Source organism: Pezoporus wallicus, unplaced genomic scaffold, assembly GCF_028554395.1.
Source record: "Pezoporus wallicus isolate ANWC-B61680 ecotype Strahan unplaced genomic scaffold, APGP_CSIRO_Pwel_v1 contig_161, whole genome shotgun sequence".
Classification (NCBI taxonomy): Eukaryota; Metazoa; Chordata; class Aves; order Psittaciformes; family Psittacidae; genus Pezoporus; species Pezoporus wallicus.
Window position 1 is genome coordinate 1,685,850 of NW_026642654.1, and position 20,879 is coordinate 1,706,728.

Sequence of the window (20,879 nt, forward strand, 5' to 3'; positions counted from 1 at the left end):
TTTCACCTCTATGGCTGCTTCCAAAGTAGTGGCAGAAAACTTGCCCAAAATTGAGATGCACTGCAAATGAAAAAAAACTGATTTTTTTTTTATGCTTGAACTGTACTTATGAAACCAAGTCAATTTATAGTGATAATCAGCAGCAGTCTCTTTTCCTGCCCCCCCCCCCCCCCCCCGAGTTCTCAATATCTTACATCTACTTTCTGGTTTCTGTCAAATTTGTCATAATTCTGGCATGGTAATGAATCATGCACTAAAGCAGTCATCCCAGTCCGATTAAAACAGAACACCCTCTAATGCCCACTCCTGCCTCCCAGTTGAAAAGAAAACCACAAACCACAGGAACCCACACTGAAGTTGTATGATCCCTCCAAAAAGAGTGCATTCCCCTATGCTGGGAGGGAACAAAGAGAGGTCATTGACATGATGTTAGCATTTTTATTAATGAAAATTCAAACTCTTGATTCCACCTTTTAGTATTCAAAATCAGGAGCAAAGAACGGAACCATACATAACAAAGAACCTTGTTTTTTCACAAAACAATGGTCTGATCTCTCCACTACTGACCACTGCATAAAGAAAATCTCTCCATTTATAGTCCCCAGGTGCCTGCTACTCTGAAACTTTGTTCTCCTAGCTACCCTCTCACACCATCTGCATGATTAAAGAGTCTCCAGAAGAGAGAGACCATCTTCAAAATTTAAAATAAGTTCAAAATACTTTGGATTTTTCTCATTTCTGCAATACATTTCTCATTTGGAAAATAAACTATAAATAAGCATTCTCATCTGCCCAGAGAAGAAATAAACTATCATTTTGGCTAATTATAGACTGTATATCTATAGGCTACTTATACCTTCCTTAAGCACATCTGGAATTTAGCTTCCCAACTTTTTAAGCCTTGGCCTTTACGAAGAAACAATTAATACTTTCATTAAGGCATGGATATACTAAATTTCTGTTGTTATACTTCGGTAAGAGTGGCCTTCCTTCTGGTTGGCCCACCAAAAAAAGTTATGAGCACCTAAACACAGGCAAGAAGGCATTTTCTAGTAAGCTGTTGAAGACAAGTTTTTTTTTTTTATGTAGGAACAGAGACTGCTTCCATATTAAAGAGGCAGGAAGAACACCTTCAAAATTGTAATTGTATTCAACTTTTGCCTTTTAAACCAAACATTTACATATTATTTGAAGAATCTGCAATATCATTAGATTTCTGCAACTTACCCTTCATTCCAGGCTAAGTTGGTATGAGCTTCAGATGTTTTTTTGTATCTTATTAAAGAAAAAAATGCCCCAAACTATAAATGTTTGATTAGAACAGACATCAAACTTCCTTACATGTTAGACATGGCAGCTACAAAACTAGAATATTCTTACATTGCTTATTCCATTCTTTGGAAGACGCACACACCCAAAGAACAGTTTATTATAGGGTATGGCAGATATAAATCTAGCTACCCTTCAAGGTACATCTGCTGTGTGTCTCTATCTGGTCCTTCAGAGATAATCAATACAACCAGCATCCCAGGACTTCAAATCCCATTTTAAAACTAGCAAAATTAAGTTAGTGGAGCAGAATGGAAAATTTCAGTTGGAAAGAGCTGTTATCACTTTGTCTTATTAAGAATATCCGACAGTAGTGCCAGCACTATTTTAGTAAGTCTGTTTTTATAAGCAGAAGGACTAATAGCTGTACACAAACTCAGTGGAAAAAAACTTGTTTCATATATAAACCTCCCTGTTCCCTTGTATACTATATGCTGATGCTTATGTATCAAGTTCAGAATGTAATCAAGTCCAGAATAACTTGTACTTGCCCATAATCAGTTATCTGGATTTTTGCTAACATTTTGGTTTCAAACTTAATGTCCAGTATGTGGTATTTCACAGCACTTCATATTCATCAAACCTGTGCCTACTTAAAACTGACAGATCATACTGCAGAAGCTTTGAGAAAGAACTTTGTAAGAACTGAAGATTAAGAGTTCATTGTTACCATGATGTATTTTATGGAGAACCTAACTGATTTGGATTCTTCCTTTTAGTCTTTCAGACAGGGGAAGGGGACTGTCTGCCCATGCATAAGACAGAACAGCACCTTTGGCTTGCTGTGTGGGGCCAGAACCCAACCTCTCAAACTGCTGTTCTGGACTCTGGAAACAATTAACATCCCTTAAAGAGGATGGTTTTGGAGTTACTTGCAATGAGAAACTACTACCATCTTTTTTTGAAGCGGTTGGTTTCCTCTTCCCTTCAATTATAAGTGCTGAGTCGCTGTTTGTTCTTTTGCCAGAAACAACGTTACTCTTTTTCTTTGTAAAACATTTTTTAAAGTGACTATGGTTCTGTTGCCTTTTTTGCTGCTCATAAATCTGATTTTTATTGATGATCCCATCATCACTGTCTTCACTAGAAGAACACCTGTTCTGACACACACTCTTCTTAAAAGAAGTTTTCCAAGTAGCTTGAATATAAGCTTTTTCAATGTGACAGCCAGTTACAATATCTGCTGGCTTTTGAGACACCTGAAGCATTTCACACCAAGGAGGAAGCGTCCCTGTTGTTTGCCTGCTGAGGGCTAGAGATGTTGAACTGCTTATATTATGGCCTTTCTGCATCATTCCAGCCAGGCTATCGGCTCTTTCGTACTTATCTTGATAAATGCGCACACTGGAATCTTTTGTGTGTTTTTCTGATAGCACGTTTTTACTTTCCTGCATCACTTTATTTAACTGACAGAAGGGGATGTAATCTTCATCAAGAGTCAATGTTTCTTTTGTTTGTTTAAAACATTTCAAAGGCTCCAGCTGCGTTATATCTGCAGACAACAAAGGCTTCGATGGCATGGAAGTCTTCTTAAGTATTTGCTCAGTTAAAGACTCCTTCTGAAGTTGCCCCATAGCATCATTCAAAACCAAATCATCTGCACTATCCAAATGATGCTGATCAGACTGCATAGCATCAGAATATTCTGACCTATTTCTCACTGTTTCATGATCCAGTGGATGTGAGTGTTTTATGCATGCAGTTAAGTTAGCTGCTGGATCTTGGGCATCACCCCCATGTGCTGGTGAACCACTGAAGAAAGTTCCTTCCCAATCAATACTGCTCAGCTGTAGACCAGATGTTATAGAGGAAGCTGTTGACATCCCCGAACTTTTAGTAAACTGTGCTGGCAATATAGATGAGTCAGCCACAGTACTCTGTGAGTAACGTGATGCAGTCAGAGGAACTGCTGATGCTGGCTTTTGAACAGTAGATAGGCAGGAAGCTGTAGCTAACACTGTATCTTTTGATTCAGTACTTCCCTGGTGTAGCTGATCTTCTGGGGGAGTTTTTCTATCTAACATGGAATCCTGCACAGGAGGAATTCTACACCTGGCTTTCAAATTCATTTGAGACAGAAGATTGGTAACTTCATCATAAACATTTGATAATTCCTTTTCTTTTGGTCTGTCTTTTCTGTCTGAAAAAAATAACAGGGAAAAAGGGCATATCAAAATGGTGTATTAACCACAGTTCAGATTTCCTAAGTATTACAAGTATAAAATGGTAAGATAAAAGCACAGTCCCTGCAAGATATGACCTGATCTTGACAAAATATGATGTTGCTCAATGGTAGGACAAATGTTTGTTACTTTTGCTTTATGTACTTAAGACCCAAAAGTTCATAAGACATATGCTTTTGGACTTACTTTTCTGTTTCTTTTTCCTAACTTCTGACTTTTCCACTTGATAAAGGGCAACAATATCAGGATAAGCAGCCTGAAACAAAGACTCCTCTTCTACGGTGACTACAAACAGCTCTGCAGGCTCATTTTCTCCATCAACATAATGTTCTAAAAAAAAAATAATGAATGTACATTAGACAGATATATACACGCCTATCAAAGTAGGCAGTAAGAAAAAAGAACAAAATATTTGAGTATAAAGAAGGTATGTAAAAAGGTCAATAGTATAATGTTTGAGATTTAGCTGCAAGTAAAACTTTCTTTCTTTTTCATAGTTTCCTGGGAACATTAAAGGTAGAAGTTTGTCAGCACAGAAAAATACCTAGCTAGGAAACAGACACAGCTTCAGGTATTTATAGTGAGCCAAGATTTTACTGGTTTACATACTCTAATAGAGTCCAGATCTTATTAAAATATACCAGAAGAAGTACCTGAAGATAAAGTCCCATGTTTTCTAGATAATTGTTTTTAAGCACTGATTTTACTTTTAGAGTATGTGAAATTTGATGCATATTTTCTATTGTTTTCAAAGAAGAGTTTCCAATCCAACCCATGTTTCTTTGCCTCATAATGTCATAAAATTCTACTCTTTAAAACATGCTCTTTTTCTATTAAAAGCTTTTTTCCATAATGTACATAGAAACAGACCTACCTGGTTTTTGCCACTCAATTTCAAAGCAAGGAATTCCGTTTTTAACACGTGCCTTGACTATCCTGTAAGAACAAAAAGGTGGCCATTAAAAAATTTTGTTTAAACAGGAAATGAAAAAATATCTAAATATATTTTAATACTCTAATTTGTAATGATTCAGGGGAAAAAATATTCTTGTAAGAGTAAAATAAATGCACCTTTAAAAAATACGCTACTTCTTCGTATAAGTTACACGTATAATTTAGGGTCTAGAATTGAGCGCGGAAACATTTCTCTTTTTTAAAATGATACAGCTCACCAGAGCATAACAAGAAATCAAAAAGCTATTCTGCAACAGACAACCATAACACAGACTTGTACAAACAGCAGTTTGCTATCTTCAACTAACCTACCTGAAAGATAATTCCTGCTTGATTAATCTGATCTTCCATGACAAGGTGACCCACTTTGTGGATGACAGAGAGGCTGTGGATACTGTCTACCTAGACTTTAGTAAAGCCTTTGATGCTTCTTCCCTCAGCATTCTCCCAGAGAAACTGTCTGCTCATGGCTTGGATGGGGGTACTCTTCACCGCACCTTAAATTTTAGGGCTCTTGGGGGTGTTGCCTGATATGAGCCAGCAGAGTGGCCAGGTGGCCAAGAACATCCCGGCTTGGATCAGAAATTGCTTCGCTAGCTGGACTAGGATTGTCCCCCTGTACTTGGCATTGGTGAGGCCACACCTTGAATACTGTATTCAGTTTTGGGCCCCTCACTATAAGACTATTGAGGTGCTGGAGCATGTTCAGAGAAGGGCGACAAAGCTGATGAACGGTCTGGAGCAGACGATTTATGAGAAGTGGCTGAGGGAAATGGGACTGTTTAGTCTGGAAAAAGGAGGCTCAGGGGAGACCTCAATGCTCCCTACAACTACCTGAAAGGAGGTTGTAGTGAGGTGGGTGTTGGTCTTTTCTCCCAAGTAACAGGTGATGAGAGAAAATGGCCTCAAGTTGTGCCAGGGGAGGTTTAGACTGCATATTAGGAAAAATTTATTCAGCAAAGGGTTATCAAACATTGGAACAGGCTGCCCAGGGAAGTGGCAGACTCACTATCCCCGGAGGTATTTAAAAGATGTGTAGATGTGGCAGCTGGGGACATGGCTTAGTGGTGGACTTGGCAGTGCTGCGTTAATGATTGGACTTGATGATCTTAAAGGTCTTTTCCAACTTAGAATCATAGAATAGTTAGGGTTGGAAAGGACCTTAAGATCATCTAGTCACTTAAATGATCCTATGACTCTAAATCCCCAGAGAAGCTGTTGCCACAGACAGTAATTTTCTGAATGACCAGACAAGGTCATTTATATCTTTTGCATCAGACCACAAAGGAAAATACATGAGCTGAGCAGGAACAGTCAGTCTTTATGAGATTTTCTAAAATCATTATCTAGACTAAAAGCATTATCTACACTCCAGTTTAATAGTATCCCACATGTAAAGAGGCTCCTGATGAATCATTACTGCATTTTTAAACATTTCTTAACAAAAGAAATCTTCTAGAGCATGCATTATCTGCCTTTTAAATTCTTGAAACACTAGAAAGTGTTATAAACAGAGTATGCCAATTAATTTGCACATCAAGGTAAATGCTGGCAATTCATCTACCCAATCTGTTTAAAAAGCAGCCCCCAACCAGTCTCTCCACTTATTTTAAAGGTAGCACTGAATAGAACAGCTTCCCTTCAAATAACAATTTAACAAACTATGACACATCAACAGAAGAGATACTATCACATTGCTATAGACTGGACTTCTGTCCCCCAAAATTAAGGTCTATAAAATCTTGAACAGCATCAAAGAATGTGGAAAATCTACTAACCTTCTTGCAATACATGAATTTGGAGGGAAAGGGGAAATTTGGGTTTCATTTTGAAATGGAGATCATCAGATACTAAAGTAAGTCACAATTTCCTTCACACAGTGCAGTTGAGATTTGCCAACAGGCACTGTAGATTATGGAAATTTACATAAATTTAAGAAGATTAGATCATAAAATATATATATACTTTAGAGGTCTGGTAGAATATGCAGATACTAATTATGGCTCAGAAAACCCCTGATTAACAGAATCCTGGATGATGGGAAAATATTCTGGGCAAAGTAATCACATGATTATTTTCTTTTTTTTTTTCCTGCATAACCATTTTTAGAAACAGCATACTTGGCCATTTTTATATTCCTTAATGCAGCAGTCCTGAATTAAAATGTTGTTTTGAGAAGAAGAGGTAGCAGAATAGAAACATAAGGCAATGATTTCATCAGACACACAGTACAATGGCAGTCAGTAGGTTCAGTAAGAAATCAGAGACCATGACTGAACCTGTAGATGATCATTTCTAATCCTAGGCTCTTATTTTGAATCACAGAAATCATTTAAACTTCTGCTAAGAACCTGAGAAGAGGATCAATGCTATATTGCTAGATCTCATGTGCAGATCCAAAGAATGAGAACAGAAAGTAAGCATAGGAAAAAGCAGGCATTGTCAGTTAGAATGAAAGGAAGCTGCTGTATGTATTACTTTGTGCAGCAGTAGTGTAAGAATTGGCGTTCTGATCTAAATTTTTCTCTCTATTCAAAATGAGTATACAGCTTGAAACAGAGGAGGAAGAAAAGCATTGTATTTCTCTAAAGGAGGTAAAACCCCATGATTTTCCATCCATCAGCAGAAGAAAACATATTAAGTTCCAGAAATCAAGCTGCCTTACCGTATTGCCTGCATTTGTTTCGAATCAATGTATCCATATTTTCTCTGGATCATATCATAATATGTCAGCAGTACTAACAGTTTCTTACAAGCATAATGTTTGTTCCATTCCATCTTCTCAGAAGCAAATATCTGTCAGCAAAAAAAAAAAAAAAAAAAAATCCCACCCCAAACTGTAAAAGTTTCTTATACTTTTAGGTATCATGCTTAGATAGCTATGTAGTAGCTAGTAATACTGGAAAGTGACAACCAAAACAACAGCAAGTGACCTTTTTTCTGAGTACTCTTTCTAGTGGGAACCTATCCCATCCACGGCAGGAGGGCTGGAACTAGATGATCTTAAGGTCCTTTCCAGCCCAAACCATTTTATATTTCTACGATTCTGCTTTTTTACATACTGTTCATATCATCTGATTAGGCTTTCAAAAAGATGAGGTATATTAAGAAGTTGTAGCAAGATTATTGAATTATTTCCAATAAAATTACCAATGAAGTTCAAAATCACAGATGCCTGCCCTACTAATAAAAATATTAATACTTAAAAAATTACAGAGCTGAATGTCCAGTATTTTGTTACATACCTGAAATGACAATAAATTTGGCCTTTGACATTCCTTTATGTTGATTAATTTATTCTTGTTTACAAGAAATTCTTGGATGACCTTGAGATAAAACAAAAAGAAGCAGTTTAAGAGAAAGCAGAAAACTGACATTTTAAGTAACTGATGAATATTTAATCTTTAAATAGGCTTCTTTGTTACCTGAGAGAATGGAAAGCCCTCACAACTGTTAGCTTTTCTGCAGGTAAAACAAATGTGTTAGGAACCAAATATAAATGGAAAAAATGCAGGGAAAAGCAGTTCAATTTTCAAGACATTCCTACTTTCTGATACTGTCCTCCACTGCACTTGCTTGTTTCACTCGCTCTAACTGATGCCATTCACAAGAGCAGCAGCATTTGGGGTCATTGGGTTTGCAGTAGCTAGTGCTTTCACAGAATTTGCATCCACTGCGCCCATGCTCCTTGTAAGATCCTACAGAAGCAGAGACACAAGTGTGAGGCAAAAAAAGGTTTCCAAAATCTCCAAATACACAAAAGCTTAGAACAGGTATGAATCTGACATGAATACTAGTTATAAGCTGATCTGAGTGCATTAGTTGTATTTATATATCTACAATGAAAACTAATAAATACAATCAAGCTCTCATTTTTTGGAAAACATCTTCCCCAACAGTTTCAGACCTTATGCTGAAAACTTTATTACCCAAGACTACAGAAGTGGTCTGTGACAAACTGGAAAATAGAAGTAACTTATTTGAAACAGGCTTTTCTTTCTCCAAGTGATGGGTTTGAACGAGTTCACTTATCAAAGATGCTACCAAAATGAGGTTCCTTAAGATTAATTTCTTTTTAAGAAGACACTGCAGCAAAACCCAGCAATGCTAATGGATTCAGTCCTCTTGATGCAAGACCAACTTAGGCAACTAAGGAAACAGCTGCTTGTCAGTATAGCATACTTTCTTCATTGATAGCATTAAAAGCGCAAATATCTGAGAACACATAACAGCATTGTGGTAACATTTCATCTGCTATCAACTACCTTCACACTTGAAGAAAGGTGGTCCCCAGCCTCCAATTATTTATATAAAGATACATATACATAATACTGAAAACAGGAACACAGCCCACAAGCTGAATGACAAGCAGTTTTTAATGCTATTCATAAAAATACCCCCAGACCAAAACAAACCAATCCCCTTCCCCTCCCCAGAACAAAGAGTAAATAATCAGGCTAGAAATAAAATTCAGCTCTCTTCAAACTGACCTGGATGATGGCACTCAGAACAGTGAATTACCCTTTTAACAACTAAAGGTGGATTATTATCATACTGAAATTGTTCTTTCCATTGCTCAAATCTAAAAGGATGATATTAAAAGGATTTAGAAATATTTGATCAAAGAAGCAGTTTTCTAATTAAAGGGATTATCTTTTTCATTTTTTTACAATGAAAGTGAAAATTCTACAATGACTTTTTTTTTTTACAGTACATTATATAATTGTTGGATTTCTAGTGTAGACACACACATTATGATAACAAACAGAGAAAACCTTTGGTATATCATGTCCTGATCCACAACCCAGCTAAAACCAGCAAAAGTCTCTCATCAGTCCCTGTGACTTCCTTTCCAATATATCAGCTTATATATGCTAGCTCAAAAGCTAGGAACCAGATAATATTTAAAACAATTAAGAAGCTTGCCTAGTAAAACACAATTCATTTAGCAAATGTAAAGAAAAGAACATGGTAATCTCTTACCCCCCTCCCCCCCCCCCAAATAAAGTATTACAAACTACCTTGGAGCTGAAGTACATACTTGCAAGTTTGAATAAAATCAAAGTACATCACCATACAACCTAAATTTTAATTTTACCTTTGCAATAAGTTTTGACCTCTCAAAGTCCCAATTAACTTTAAAGCTTGTTCCTTCCCAACCCCTGGAACGCCCTATAGAAGCAGAAATATGAAACATTATTTAATGAAAACCAGAAAAGTATTCAGATTTTCATAAAAACTGCCTTCATAATATTAAGTAGAAAACTGAAAAAAATTGTCCTAGATATTGAGAATAAATTGAGAAAAAGAAATTTTAACCAAGTTCTAACATCAGAGAAGGTGACATACTATACTGTACTACCAGTGTAACACAGATAGGGTTGTTTAGAGCCTTGTCCAACCAGCCTTGGAGGTTCCTTTTCTGCAACCTAGCTTATAGACTGAAATCCAGAACTTTGTAGTAACCCCTTGCTGTGGTTTAGCTAAGTACTGTACAGCCACTTGCTCACTCATTGCTTCCTGCCCTGCGTGGTGTGGGGAGGAAAAAAAGGTAAAAACTCATGTGTCGAGATAAGAACAGTTTAATAACAAATAAAATAAAATACAGCAATAGTAACAACAGTGATAATAATAAAATGCGAGGGGAGGAGAGGGAGGGGGAAGAGAGGGTGTGAGTGTAAACAAACAAAAAGAAAATTGAAGTGATATACAATATAATCGCTCACCACCCATTGACCAGTACCCAGTCCGACCAGAGCAGTGATCAGTCCCTTCCAGGTAACTCCCCTCAGTTTATATACTGGGCATGACATGCTGTGGTATGGAATGCCCCTTTGGCTACTTTGGGTCAGGTGTTCTATCTCTGTTCTACCCCGGCTTCTTGCACCCCTTCCTCACTGACATAGTATGAGAGACTGAAAAGTCCTTGGTCAGGGTAAGTGCTACTCATCAACTAAAACATCAGTGTATTATATGCATTATTCTCATACTAAAGCCAAAACACTGTATCAGCTACTCAGCCAAAACCAGGACACCCCTAGACATACTGAAGAGTGAAAAAAATCGATTCAAAACAACCGGAGAAGAAACAGAAAAATGATCCAAAGGCTGGAGCACCTTTCCTATGAAGCCAGTGTGAGAATTGGGGTTGTTCAGCCTGGAGGTCCAGAAGACCTTATTGCGGCCTTTCAGTACTTAAAGAGGACTTACGAGGAAGATGGGAACTAACTCTCTAGGAGGGGTAGGGCCTGTTGTGCTAGGGGAAATGGTTTTAAACTGAGAAGAGGAAATATTGAGATTAGATATAAGGAAGTTTTTTTATATGAGGTTGGTGAAACATTCAACAGGTTGCCCAGGGAGGTGACAGATGCCCCACCCCTGGAAACATTCAAGATCAGATTGGATGGGGCTCTGAGTAACTTGATCCAGTTGCAAATGTCCTGCTCATTGCAGGTGGGTTGGGCTAGCTTCAAAGGTCCCTTTTAACCCAAAATATTTCATGATTTAAAATGCACATACTGCTTTTCCAGTTACTCTTTCAATCTTAATCCTATTTTGCCAAGACTCAGTATAGTTGACTAAAAAGATTGTATTGAGTGTGCTTTCTACAGCATTATTACAAATAAATCTTTATCTTATTTTTCTTTAGCTGTAATGGCAAACTGAAATGTGCAACCATATGAAATAAACGTACATTCAAAACCAGTTAGGAGTTCTCATTGGACTGCAGCCAGACACTCGGATAGAGAGTCAGCTTCTGCAACGAAATCATCAGCTTGATATATATTTAACAAAGTACAATTATAGAGTAGTATTCTCATTTTTCTGTTCTGCCAATCCCCATCCCAATGCATTCCTGTAATTCAGCTTCTGTTAGAAGTTTCTATCTTCATCCACTTTGCTCATGCATTATCATCCACTTTAATGGCTGTAGTAACTCAAAATACCTATCTGACATTACGTAATTATTTCACCTTAGGACTATGCAAGAACCTGGCATGCCGGGAGCTGCTACTTCCATTACAATAACCACTTATTAGTCACTAGGTTTTTAAACTCCCTATTATTATCATAATTCTTACAAAATAAATGTATAATAATAGTAAATAACTATTTAAAGTTTTCTATAACAGAAATAAGTCTTGCAAGAAAAAAATAAAATAGAGATTCAGCATTATCAGCTAGTTTAAAATGACAGTTTTATCGAACTGGAACACAATATATTTAAAGCATAACTAGATATACACTGCAAGTGTGAATGGGAGCAACCATTGCCCAAAGTCACTGTACAATGAACTGTACAGAAATCAAGTTTCATTCGACTGCCTTCCCATTTCAAACAGCCATTACAACAGCTTCTATTCAAAGACCCCCAAAAATTCCAGAGCTCACAGAAAAAAAATAAAACAGTGAAGTAGTAATGAGTGAGATGCTTCTCACCTCATTCATTAGGTAAACTTTCAAGTAGGTGACTTCTTCAATAAATAATATATTTACAAATAATAGAACTAAAAGGGGATACATCAAAACTGCATCCAGAACTGGCAACACTATTAACTACAGGTTAAAACAATCACTACTAAGTTTTCCAAGCTGCATAGACAAAACTCAATTTTCCACAGCTACTCTGCCAGGGATGTACTTACACAGTTACAAAGTATCCTCACAAACAATTGAGTTTTCACAACTTTGCTCAGTGTAATCAACAGCTAAACTTTTGTCTTCAGTTATATACCAAGTCTGGAATACCACATAACAGCTTTAGAAAGATTAATGTACACGTACTGTTTTGATTATCTTTAAGCCCTCACAAATACAATTTACAGCAACTTACCAAGCATCTTCTTCAACTAGAACTCAGTAATTATGCACTGCATACAATTTTGTCAGCATGAACACATCATCGTTGACATACTTTATTGATTTTCAAGGCAGTGTAAGTACCTAATAAAAACTAATTATACTGCTTACCTTTGGAAGATAATCACAACCCAGAAGAATAGCTAGCCCAATCAAAGATTCTCTGTCACAACCAAGCTTCTCCTTAATAGAGGACATTGTGTAACAGTCAAGATGTGGATCCTGCAAGAGAAATTCATTGCATGTGTTATTTTTGTAACATCGGGAAGGAATCGCCCTGAGTCACATTCAGTTATGATTGCTTACCCACCCCTATTCACCCACATCTGCAGGAAATGGGTCTATCCCCTAAGATGGGTCTGAGAGAAAAAAAAATAAGCATCAATTAAAATTTATGAAGTTATTCATGGACAACACATGAACAACAACAGTTACGGAATTACATGTTTTAAATTGTTAAAAAAACCCTAAAATAAGCCAAGGGGCATTTTTATTGTTTGCTACCTGTAGAAAAAGTGTGGCAAAACTAACATTATCCAGTACTACTGGCTGCGCAAGTCATCTCAGGAACTGCAGTTTTTAAAGTCTATGTAAACATTTCAATGTGCTACTTGAGTAAAAAAAGAAAAAAAATTGTTACCTAGAATATTAGACATGAGCTATGGAACTTCTGAAACTTTGAAGGGTAGAGAGACTCAAACACAACAACATGAAATCAAGATTAACATGAATCAAAACATAGAATATTGCCTCCATGCCCTGCTCCCCCAGCAAAATAAAAACACCACACATGCCAACAACCCAAAATAATCCATTGCTCTGGAAGAGATGTCCCTGCCAGACAAACACGAATTATTTTTTTTGGGTTGACTTAGGTAAGTAACAAAGTACATTAAAATATTGAGGCCACCTTCATTTTTGGTGATAAATGACACAGCATACCAGGTCAAGACAAAGCCCAAACACAGTGCCATCAAAGGAAGTCATCATCCATCAACTTTAACTACTTGATTTTTTTAAAAGTTAATTGTTCACAGCACTTTTTTTTTATTGTTTTTTCTCCTGTTACTGGAGCATTTTCTTAAGTCCTTCAACTGAACATTATTTAAAATACCAACCCCTATATCATTTTTCCTCCACTTTCTTGTTAAATTCACTAGACAGAATATATGCATTCCTTTCTATGATATAGATAAAAAGTACAAATTACAAACACTTGGGGCTGCCCTTTGCCAGGTCTGGAAAAATACATTCCTAACAAATCAACACTTCAGCTCAGTGTCATAAACTGATTATGATATAAATGTACAATGAAACCTTATTCATGTTCAACTGGAGACTAATTTTATTAATTGTAAGTATATTCATAATAAAACAAACCTTTAAGACACAAGCATGTGAACACTTATTAGACCTATGAGGCTGACCACTCCTATATGCCCTTAATGGTAAATTTATAGGAAGCAATTACTTCACTAAAATTCTCTGTAGAGGAGAAAAGGGAGGGGGATGGGATTGGAGAGGGGGTGGGAATAAAGAGATGTAGCAACCTTTGATATTATGCATCACTAGACCCTTCAAACCCAGACAATAACCTAAGTATTCTTCAATTCAGTAGTTTTGCTCTCACATTCAATACACAAATTGACAATGAATCAAACAAAACGTCTGTGTCTTAAACATACTACTTTAGAAAAACTCACCTATGAAAGAATAATATCCAAGTAATTATTTCAAATCCCTTCTTTCTCTTTACATTTTTGGGAAAAGTATAAAGAGAGGCTGAGAACAGGATGAGGTACACTACCTTAGCATTCATTGCAAAGTTCCTATAAACTGTTTGAGCTCCATATAAGAAGACATCTCCATCATTGGTAATGCAGCCATCAACAAGTCCTTCTGCACTGAGGTAGGCACACATTGCCTCTGCTTCCCCAGCAGCTTGAACCCAAGGGACACCTAAACACTCCAGCAGTTCAAGACACTAAAAGAAGAAATCCAAAAGGAGAGTGACTGAATGCTAAATTAAATCTACTTATTAGCATGCTTTTTTTCAGAGTGTATACAAAACTTGTTACTGTTGCACTGTCTATAGAACACTACCTCAATACAATTAGTACTTCAGAAGAAATACAGTCTACTGTAACAGTGGAAAGAAATATCCAAGAGTAAAGTTACAGGACTTAAAACACAGCATGATTAATGGTTACTCACACTTTAAATAGGTATTTAGGATGTTTTCAAGAGAAAAGTAACAAAGCAATATTTACTTATGAGAAGCAAAGATGTTTATTAACTAGTAATACTGGGCTAGCGCAGACATCTTTCAATAGACACCAGACTCCCCAGGAATATCAAGCATGAAAGTACAGTACTATCAGTCTAGGAAAACTGGACCACAGTGTAAGACATTCCGATTGATACTTAGATATACTACTTACAAATTTCAGTAAAAAATTCAATCTATTGAAGCCATGAGCATTTAGAAATTCTATTTCATAAAATTTCATATAGATAAAAATATTTGCAAGAAAGAATGAAGAATAAAACTACTGAATAGGAGGTCTTTGCAACCAGAGTTGTCTCAATCATCTATACAACTGACTATACAAATCTTCCTTTTAGCCAAATCCAGTAGGTTTCCAGCAAGTATATTCTCTTATCTATTCAGCTAGTTTTCCAAATCACAGATCTAGGTTACAAAACAGTTTTGTGGACATCCCTGTTTTCACATACACCCCGATCTAGGAAACAAAGTATCAATTACAACACGACAAAAGAAATAGGAAGTTGAATTTCTTTAATAAACACTCAATTCTGACTATGGCTTACTACAGCATAACATGCACACAAACATGAAACAAGGAAATTATTCTGATATCGTCCTCTTCTACAAGAGCAGTTAACAGATGCTGTAAGGCCCAATTGCAACGGTATATGTTCCCTCAAAACTCAAAATACTGTTGAAGTGTGTTGTATAGAAAACTACTAATTGTTTCAAGTTTTTGTATTCAGTTTGGTTAAGATTTCTATCATATTAAAAATACTGAAACACAGTCTCAATTACTCACCTCTTTCAGAATGGCTTTAAATACAGATCTCCCTGTTCTTGCAGCTCGAACTTTCTTTGAAGGTCCATAGCGCATCTCATTCCTCTTACTCAATGTGTCTGCTTTCAATCTGGGGGCCTCTCCTTCCATGACAAACACTAGCTTAATTCCCATTGATGTTAAGAAAGAGATCCGAAAAAAGAGGTTTCTGCAATAAAGCAAAGTGCTCCGTAAGCTGCAAAAGCCTGATTTCTTCAGACGTTTCCCTTAAATCCTTCAGCCTACCTCAGGAATAATCTTAGCTTTCTCTCCATCTTTTACGATTTCCTCACCCTCAAGCTAACAAACTTTTTATCTACATCCCTGCCTTTGGTTGACATTCTTTTGCTATGAAGTTGTAACAGCTTTACAAAATTTCCAAGGAAATACCATACAAGAACAAGAATGTAAGCAAGTATAAAAGGCTTAATAAAAAACAAATCAGCATCCAAAGCCTGCTTCTGAACACATAACCACACTGATTCTTTCGTATCAAATTTCCATCCCAAATCTGTCAATACAGTACATCAGACTCTGAAGTGATTGAATACTGTGTTATTACACAGACTTACAGATATCACTACCATGCCAAGCTATTTCATACACAAACCAGCGACACTGATGGACAGAATTTTGCAAGAGAACAATAATAACTATTTGGGTCTATAGCAGTAAAATTGAGAGCAGTTAATATCAGAAAGCGTACACTTTTCCCTGTAATTCCAGTATCAAACTTTTGAAAGGAGCAGACCAAACATTCATATCACAGTGACTGACATTAGTCTATATTTAATTTTGTACATTTGCTATTGGTAAAAAAGAATAAGCTGATCTGTTGAGGCTACTTGTTTTCATAAATGATATAAAAATCTATCACAATAAGTTTCTGTGAAATATTTAGTAAAACAGTTCAATTTCTAACTGCCTGAAAACGTATCTTTTTTTTTTTTTTTTTTGGTAGAAATCTGTTTGCCTTCCTTTGGAAAGGCTGCATTAGAGATCTGGACTGATGCTTCCATTCCACTGCACACAGGACATCCTATCAGAGGGAAGTAATGACTTTGGTCATGCTTCAAGTTTTATAGTTAATTATCCATTTGGTGTCATAAGTACAACATTATAAGAAATTATTCTCAGAAGATGCTGGTATTTCATACCAGCTGAATTCAACACAAGCCACAGAAACATCTAACAGCAGCCAGTAACTTGAGATTCTTGAGCTAATAACATGATGGTATTTCATACCAGCTGAATTCAACACAAGCCACAGGAACATCTAACAGCAGCCAGTAACTTGAGATTCTTGAGCTAATAACATGACATTTATATAAAATTGCATACATTTTTCTTTTTGTCAGCATCATTTGCAGAAAACACTGCTTTGAAGTTACAGCTGCTTATACTTGCTCATCCCTTAAGATGTGATTCATTTAAATTAAAAAATATACATACCCTTCAAGTTTGTTCATAAGCTTGAAGTACGATTTAAACATATTTAATTCCACATGGTGTCTAACTAGAAATTTATTTTATAAGCCAGATCAGGATAGAGCATGCAAGGCTGTCACTATGCTCTGAACTGACTAGCATCCAAGCTGTTGTGATAAACAGTTTAACCTCCCATACTACCTTCCATCACACAGCTTCAGAGATAGATAGGAATTAACACATTGATTTGTGTTCCTTGATAGTCCGTGTATCACACAGAGCTATACCACAGTAAAACAAATATGGTTCTGCTTAAATCCATATCATCCTCATCTACAGTTGGGCCCAAGAACTTATATTTGCACCCAAGCATTAAGCTGAATTCAGCCATTATGGCTGCATCTTCACTTCAAACCCTTTATGTATACAGCACAAGTGATAACAAGCCAACACACTCACATGGATTTTGGAGGTAGTCTTAAATTTGGAGTAATTGTCATACTTAAACAGGTATAAGACTTCTGGCTACAATAATTTATATGGATACCATACCTCAGATGTGGCTTGGTCACTACTCCAATCATGTTTTTAACAGTCTGTGCTTCACAAACCCACAGGCTTAAATCAACAGCAAGTGTTTTTCCTTTGAGACTGGTCAAGTTGACAGGTTGTCTCACAGGTTCAAGGATTTGCCACAGATTAGTCACTCCCATTTCTGCAGCTTCTTTGTTGTCAGCATGAACCTTTTAGCTGTGAAGACCAAGCAAAATAAAATACTTTCAGTATACAGTATGAAGTATATCATGAACATGAGGCTCAGAAAATAAATATTTAGTCATCACCGATTTTACTTTTATGAGCCAAGAACACTTTCAATCAAGCCTTCCAAGTGTGTAGTGACTCCAGCTCACAGATGGTTTATTACTAAACACCTTCTTAGGGCTGTACATTTTCATTGCTAATGTCCTGAACATAAATAAAAACAAACTCAGTGTATGTGTGCAAGTAATTCATTTCTAAATCATGCACAACACAAGCTTTGTGCAAAAAAAAAAAAAAAAAAAAAAAAAAAGGAAAACCACACCTCTTGAGGGAATTACTTCCTGATCTGGAGTGGCAGGACTCACATTAAAATGTTTCTGTTCAAACAGAAATAGCTTAAAGCTACTTGAGGAATACTTACTATGAAAACAAAACTTGAACTTTCCTTAGTATTCCAAGATGATATAAAGAGGGTCAACAACCATGGATTCTGGCTCAGAAAATTCAAGTTGGACTTTAGGAAAAAAAATGACAAGGGGTACAGCAGCACTGGTTGTCCAGCAGTTACAGAATCTCCGTGCTTGGAGATTTTCAACATCTAGCCAGCATACTATCTTACCAGTTTAATCCACTACTGGTGTGGAAGTCCTACTCTGAGCAGGGAACCAGCACTGATGACCTCCAGACGTCCTTTTCAACTAGCATTTTGCAATTTATAATGGTGTGACTGCAGAAACACAGCAGCATGTATGTCTATTACCATATAATTTTGTTATGGTGTGATTGGCACTACCTATAATGAATACCAGCTGAAAACATACAGCCATTAGGTGGTATATTTCTTTGTCTCTTATTTAACATTACTTCTATACCTCTGTCTCTATGCTACCACACTATCAGATTTAGATTTTTCTTCTTTTCCATTATTCTTGTTTTCATACCTTGCAAGTTCTATATAAGGCCTCTACCATATACTCTACTTTTCCCCCTCACGATACCCATCTATTCCTGCACTGTCTTACTGTACAAAGTTTGCCTCATGCTTATTTCTCTATTTTTCTCTCTTTTCCCTCAATATTAGAAGATAAAAATCAAATAAAATCTGGAATGTTTTGTATTTCTCTCTTTCTGATTTTGGAACTACAATGTACTCAAGATAAAACCCTCCTCTGAATAAATCGTGACTGGATAGGGTAGCTGCCAGTGCTCGGAAATCAGTTGAAGACATCCGAGGAGCTATGCCACCTTGCGGCCTCTAGTGAGAACGGCCACGTTAAATTCAGCAGCCTTCCACATTCCACATCAGTCTGCCGGAACAGCCAAGCCTGTTTTCATAGAGTGTGCTGCTTTATACCTTAGAATTGTTTCAAAGCAGGGCAGCTGAAATTCAGAAAGGCTGTTTTTGAATCAAGTTCTCACGTTAAGATTTAATTTCAACAGAAATCATGTTTCTCTAATCCATTTACCTACTACAGTCACTCAACCTGATTTTAGTCATATGCATACGTGTATTGCTTTTGCTACTGCTACACCAAAAGCACATAAAAGGAGTTAAACACAAATAAACATGCAAATACATGGCACAATTTCTTGAAGTCCAGGATGGTCAATTTCTCTGATGCACAAGGGAGGCCAACAAAAGGCATCCAAACCTTCTCAAAAGAGAAGTGTGATATTCAGCGTCAGCGAGATTTAACAAGAGAACACCTAGCAGAAAAAGGGACGTCTTTTTTAATGTTTGCATTTGGCTCCTGCCAGTCTGCATCAACACAAATTCTTAAAAACCCCTTGCATTACTTGCTTGCTAAATATTATTATGGACTGTCACACACAATTAATAGAAAAGACATACACTAGAAATAATACAAATAAGTATAAAAACTTGAAAACTACAAAAAATGACCATTTTTTCCCCATTATGAGATAATACTGTTATTTAAGAACACACATTTTCCTTGCGCCTTTCGGTATATATCTAGAGCAGTTATGGAAAAGCCCGTGAGACCTACTAGTCTTTGGTTTTTTGAGCATATCTTGTAAAATACTTGGAACTGGATCTTCTATACAAACAGCTCTACCACCTTTAACAAGAGTGATCTGTCTACTCAGATTTTATTGAGAAGCTTTGTTCATTACAAAGCTCTGATGTGTTTAGAGAGATGGTATCTTCCCAAGTAGGAAGACTGAACTTTGAAGTCACTGAAGACATTATGCTATTACAAGATCATTGACAGGATATATAAACTCAAAAACCTTCCCATTTCTCACTGGGCCAGTATGTTCTTTTATAAAACATAGCTCTTATGTTTTATAAATTGTGTTTAAGTCTGTATTTTACCCCACAAAGTTTTTCATCCAGACAAAAAAACAAGTCATTTACTTGAAGATAACTACAGAGTACATTTAATGGCGAAATTTTACCCAGGTATGTCTCCACTCATTGCCAAGGTAATCTGCAAAGACTGACAAGCATATACTTTATGTCTAACGCAGATGCCTTTAATAAATAAATAAAAAAAGGGGGAGAGAAAGAAAAAGAAAGCTCTCAACACGTTTGTAACAACTCCCCCACTCCCTCTGTGCTACGGCGATACCCCAGCGCCTGGCTCAGCTTTGCTTCTAAACCTGAGCACCCGAAGCACAGCAGTGACATGCTTCAGCATTTACAGATTTCTCCTCAAACTCTTACATTTATGCGTGTCCTTCCCCTCGATGAAAACAAACGCGGGAGGTTGCCTAAAAGCGAGATAAGAGGACACGCAGGCGTCTCAAGCACAAGCATTCAAAATTCCCGCCTTAATGCCAGCCAGGGGTAAGAACGCACCGCACAGATAGAAACTGAGCGTTTCCTAACCCCCTGTGAGGCGAGAAGCCTTCTTGAGGGCTCTCCCTGCCCGCTGAGGACTGCGGACCCACCACCCCGGCTCCAGGCCTGCAGCCCGCTCTCCCGCAGCGCTGCCCGCCTGCGAGGGGACGCTGGCGGAGCGAAGGCTGCGGCACTTTCAGTGGAGAAAGTGGGAAAAGGGGGAGGGGGGACATCGGCAGAAACTTACATCCCAGTTGGAACCCCGAGAGGCGCGGGGACACCGAGCTCACCAGCTACCGAGGCCCCGCAGCAATGGGGAGGTAAACGAACGACCCAGCAGCCGCCCCATCCTCTCGAAAACGGCGGTCGCGCGAGAACGTTCTGCCTGTGGCGGGGGATGAAAATGGCTGTTGCGCGGTAACGGCTCACTAGGGGCGGGAGCGCGCAGGCGCAATGTCTGCGCTGGCT

At 37.4% G+C, this 20,879-nt stretch overlaps 1 protein-coding gene across 4 annotated transcripts; it reads right to left on the minus strand.

Annotated features, from left to right (window-relative positions):
* Positions 1-1,278: 1,278 nt before the first annotated feature.
* On the minus strand, positions 1,279-20,799 carry GEN1 (GEN1 Holliday junction 5' flap endonuclease). Of its 4 annotated transcripts, none has more exons than XM_057431808.1 (14): positions 20,709-20,799; positions 17,396-17,593; positions 15,398-15,584; positions 14,134-14,310; positions 12,438-12,548; positions 9,565-9,638; positions 8,957-9,048; positions 8,014-8,164; positions 7,892-7,928; positions 7,712-7,792; positions 7,132-7,262; positions 4,387-4,448; positions 3,699-3,842; positions 1,279-3,469 (listed from the first exon to the last, which is right to left on the minus strand). In XM_057431808.1, exons 2-14 carry the CDS (start codon positions 17,554-17,556, stop codon positions 2,022-2,024), a joined length of 2,856 nt encoding a protein of 951 aa, XP_057287791.1. In that variant the 5' UTR covers positions 17,557-17,593; positions 20,709-20,799; the 3' UTR covers positions 1,279-2,021. The 4 variants fall into 4 exon arrangements, with proteins under 4 accessions (XP_057287791.1, XP_057287792.1, XP_057287790.1 ...); XM_057431809.1 differs by having other exon boundaries at positions 20,659-20,735; XM_057431807.1 differs by lacking the exon at positions 20,709-20,799 and adding an exon at positions 18,225-18,337.
* Between the last annotated feature and the right edge of the window lie 80 nt (positions 20,800-20,879).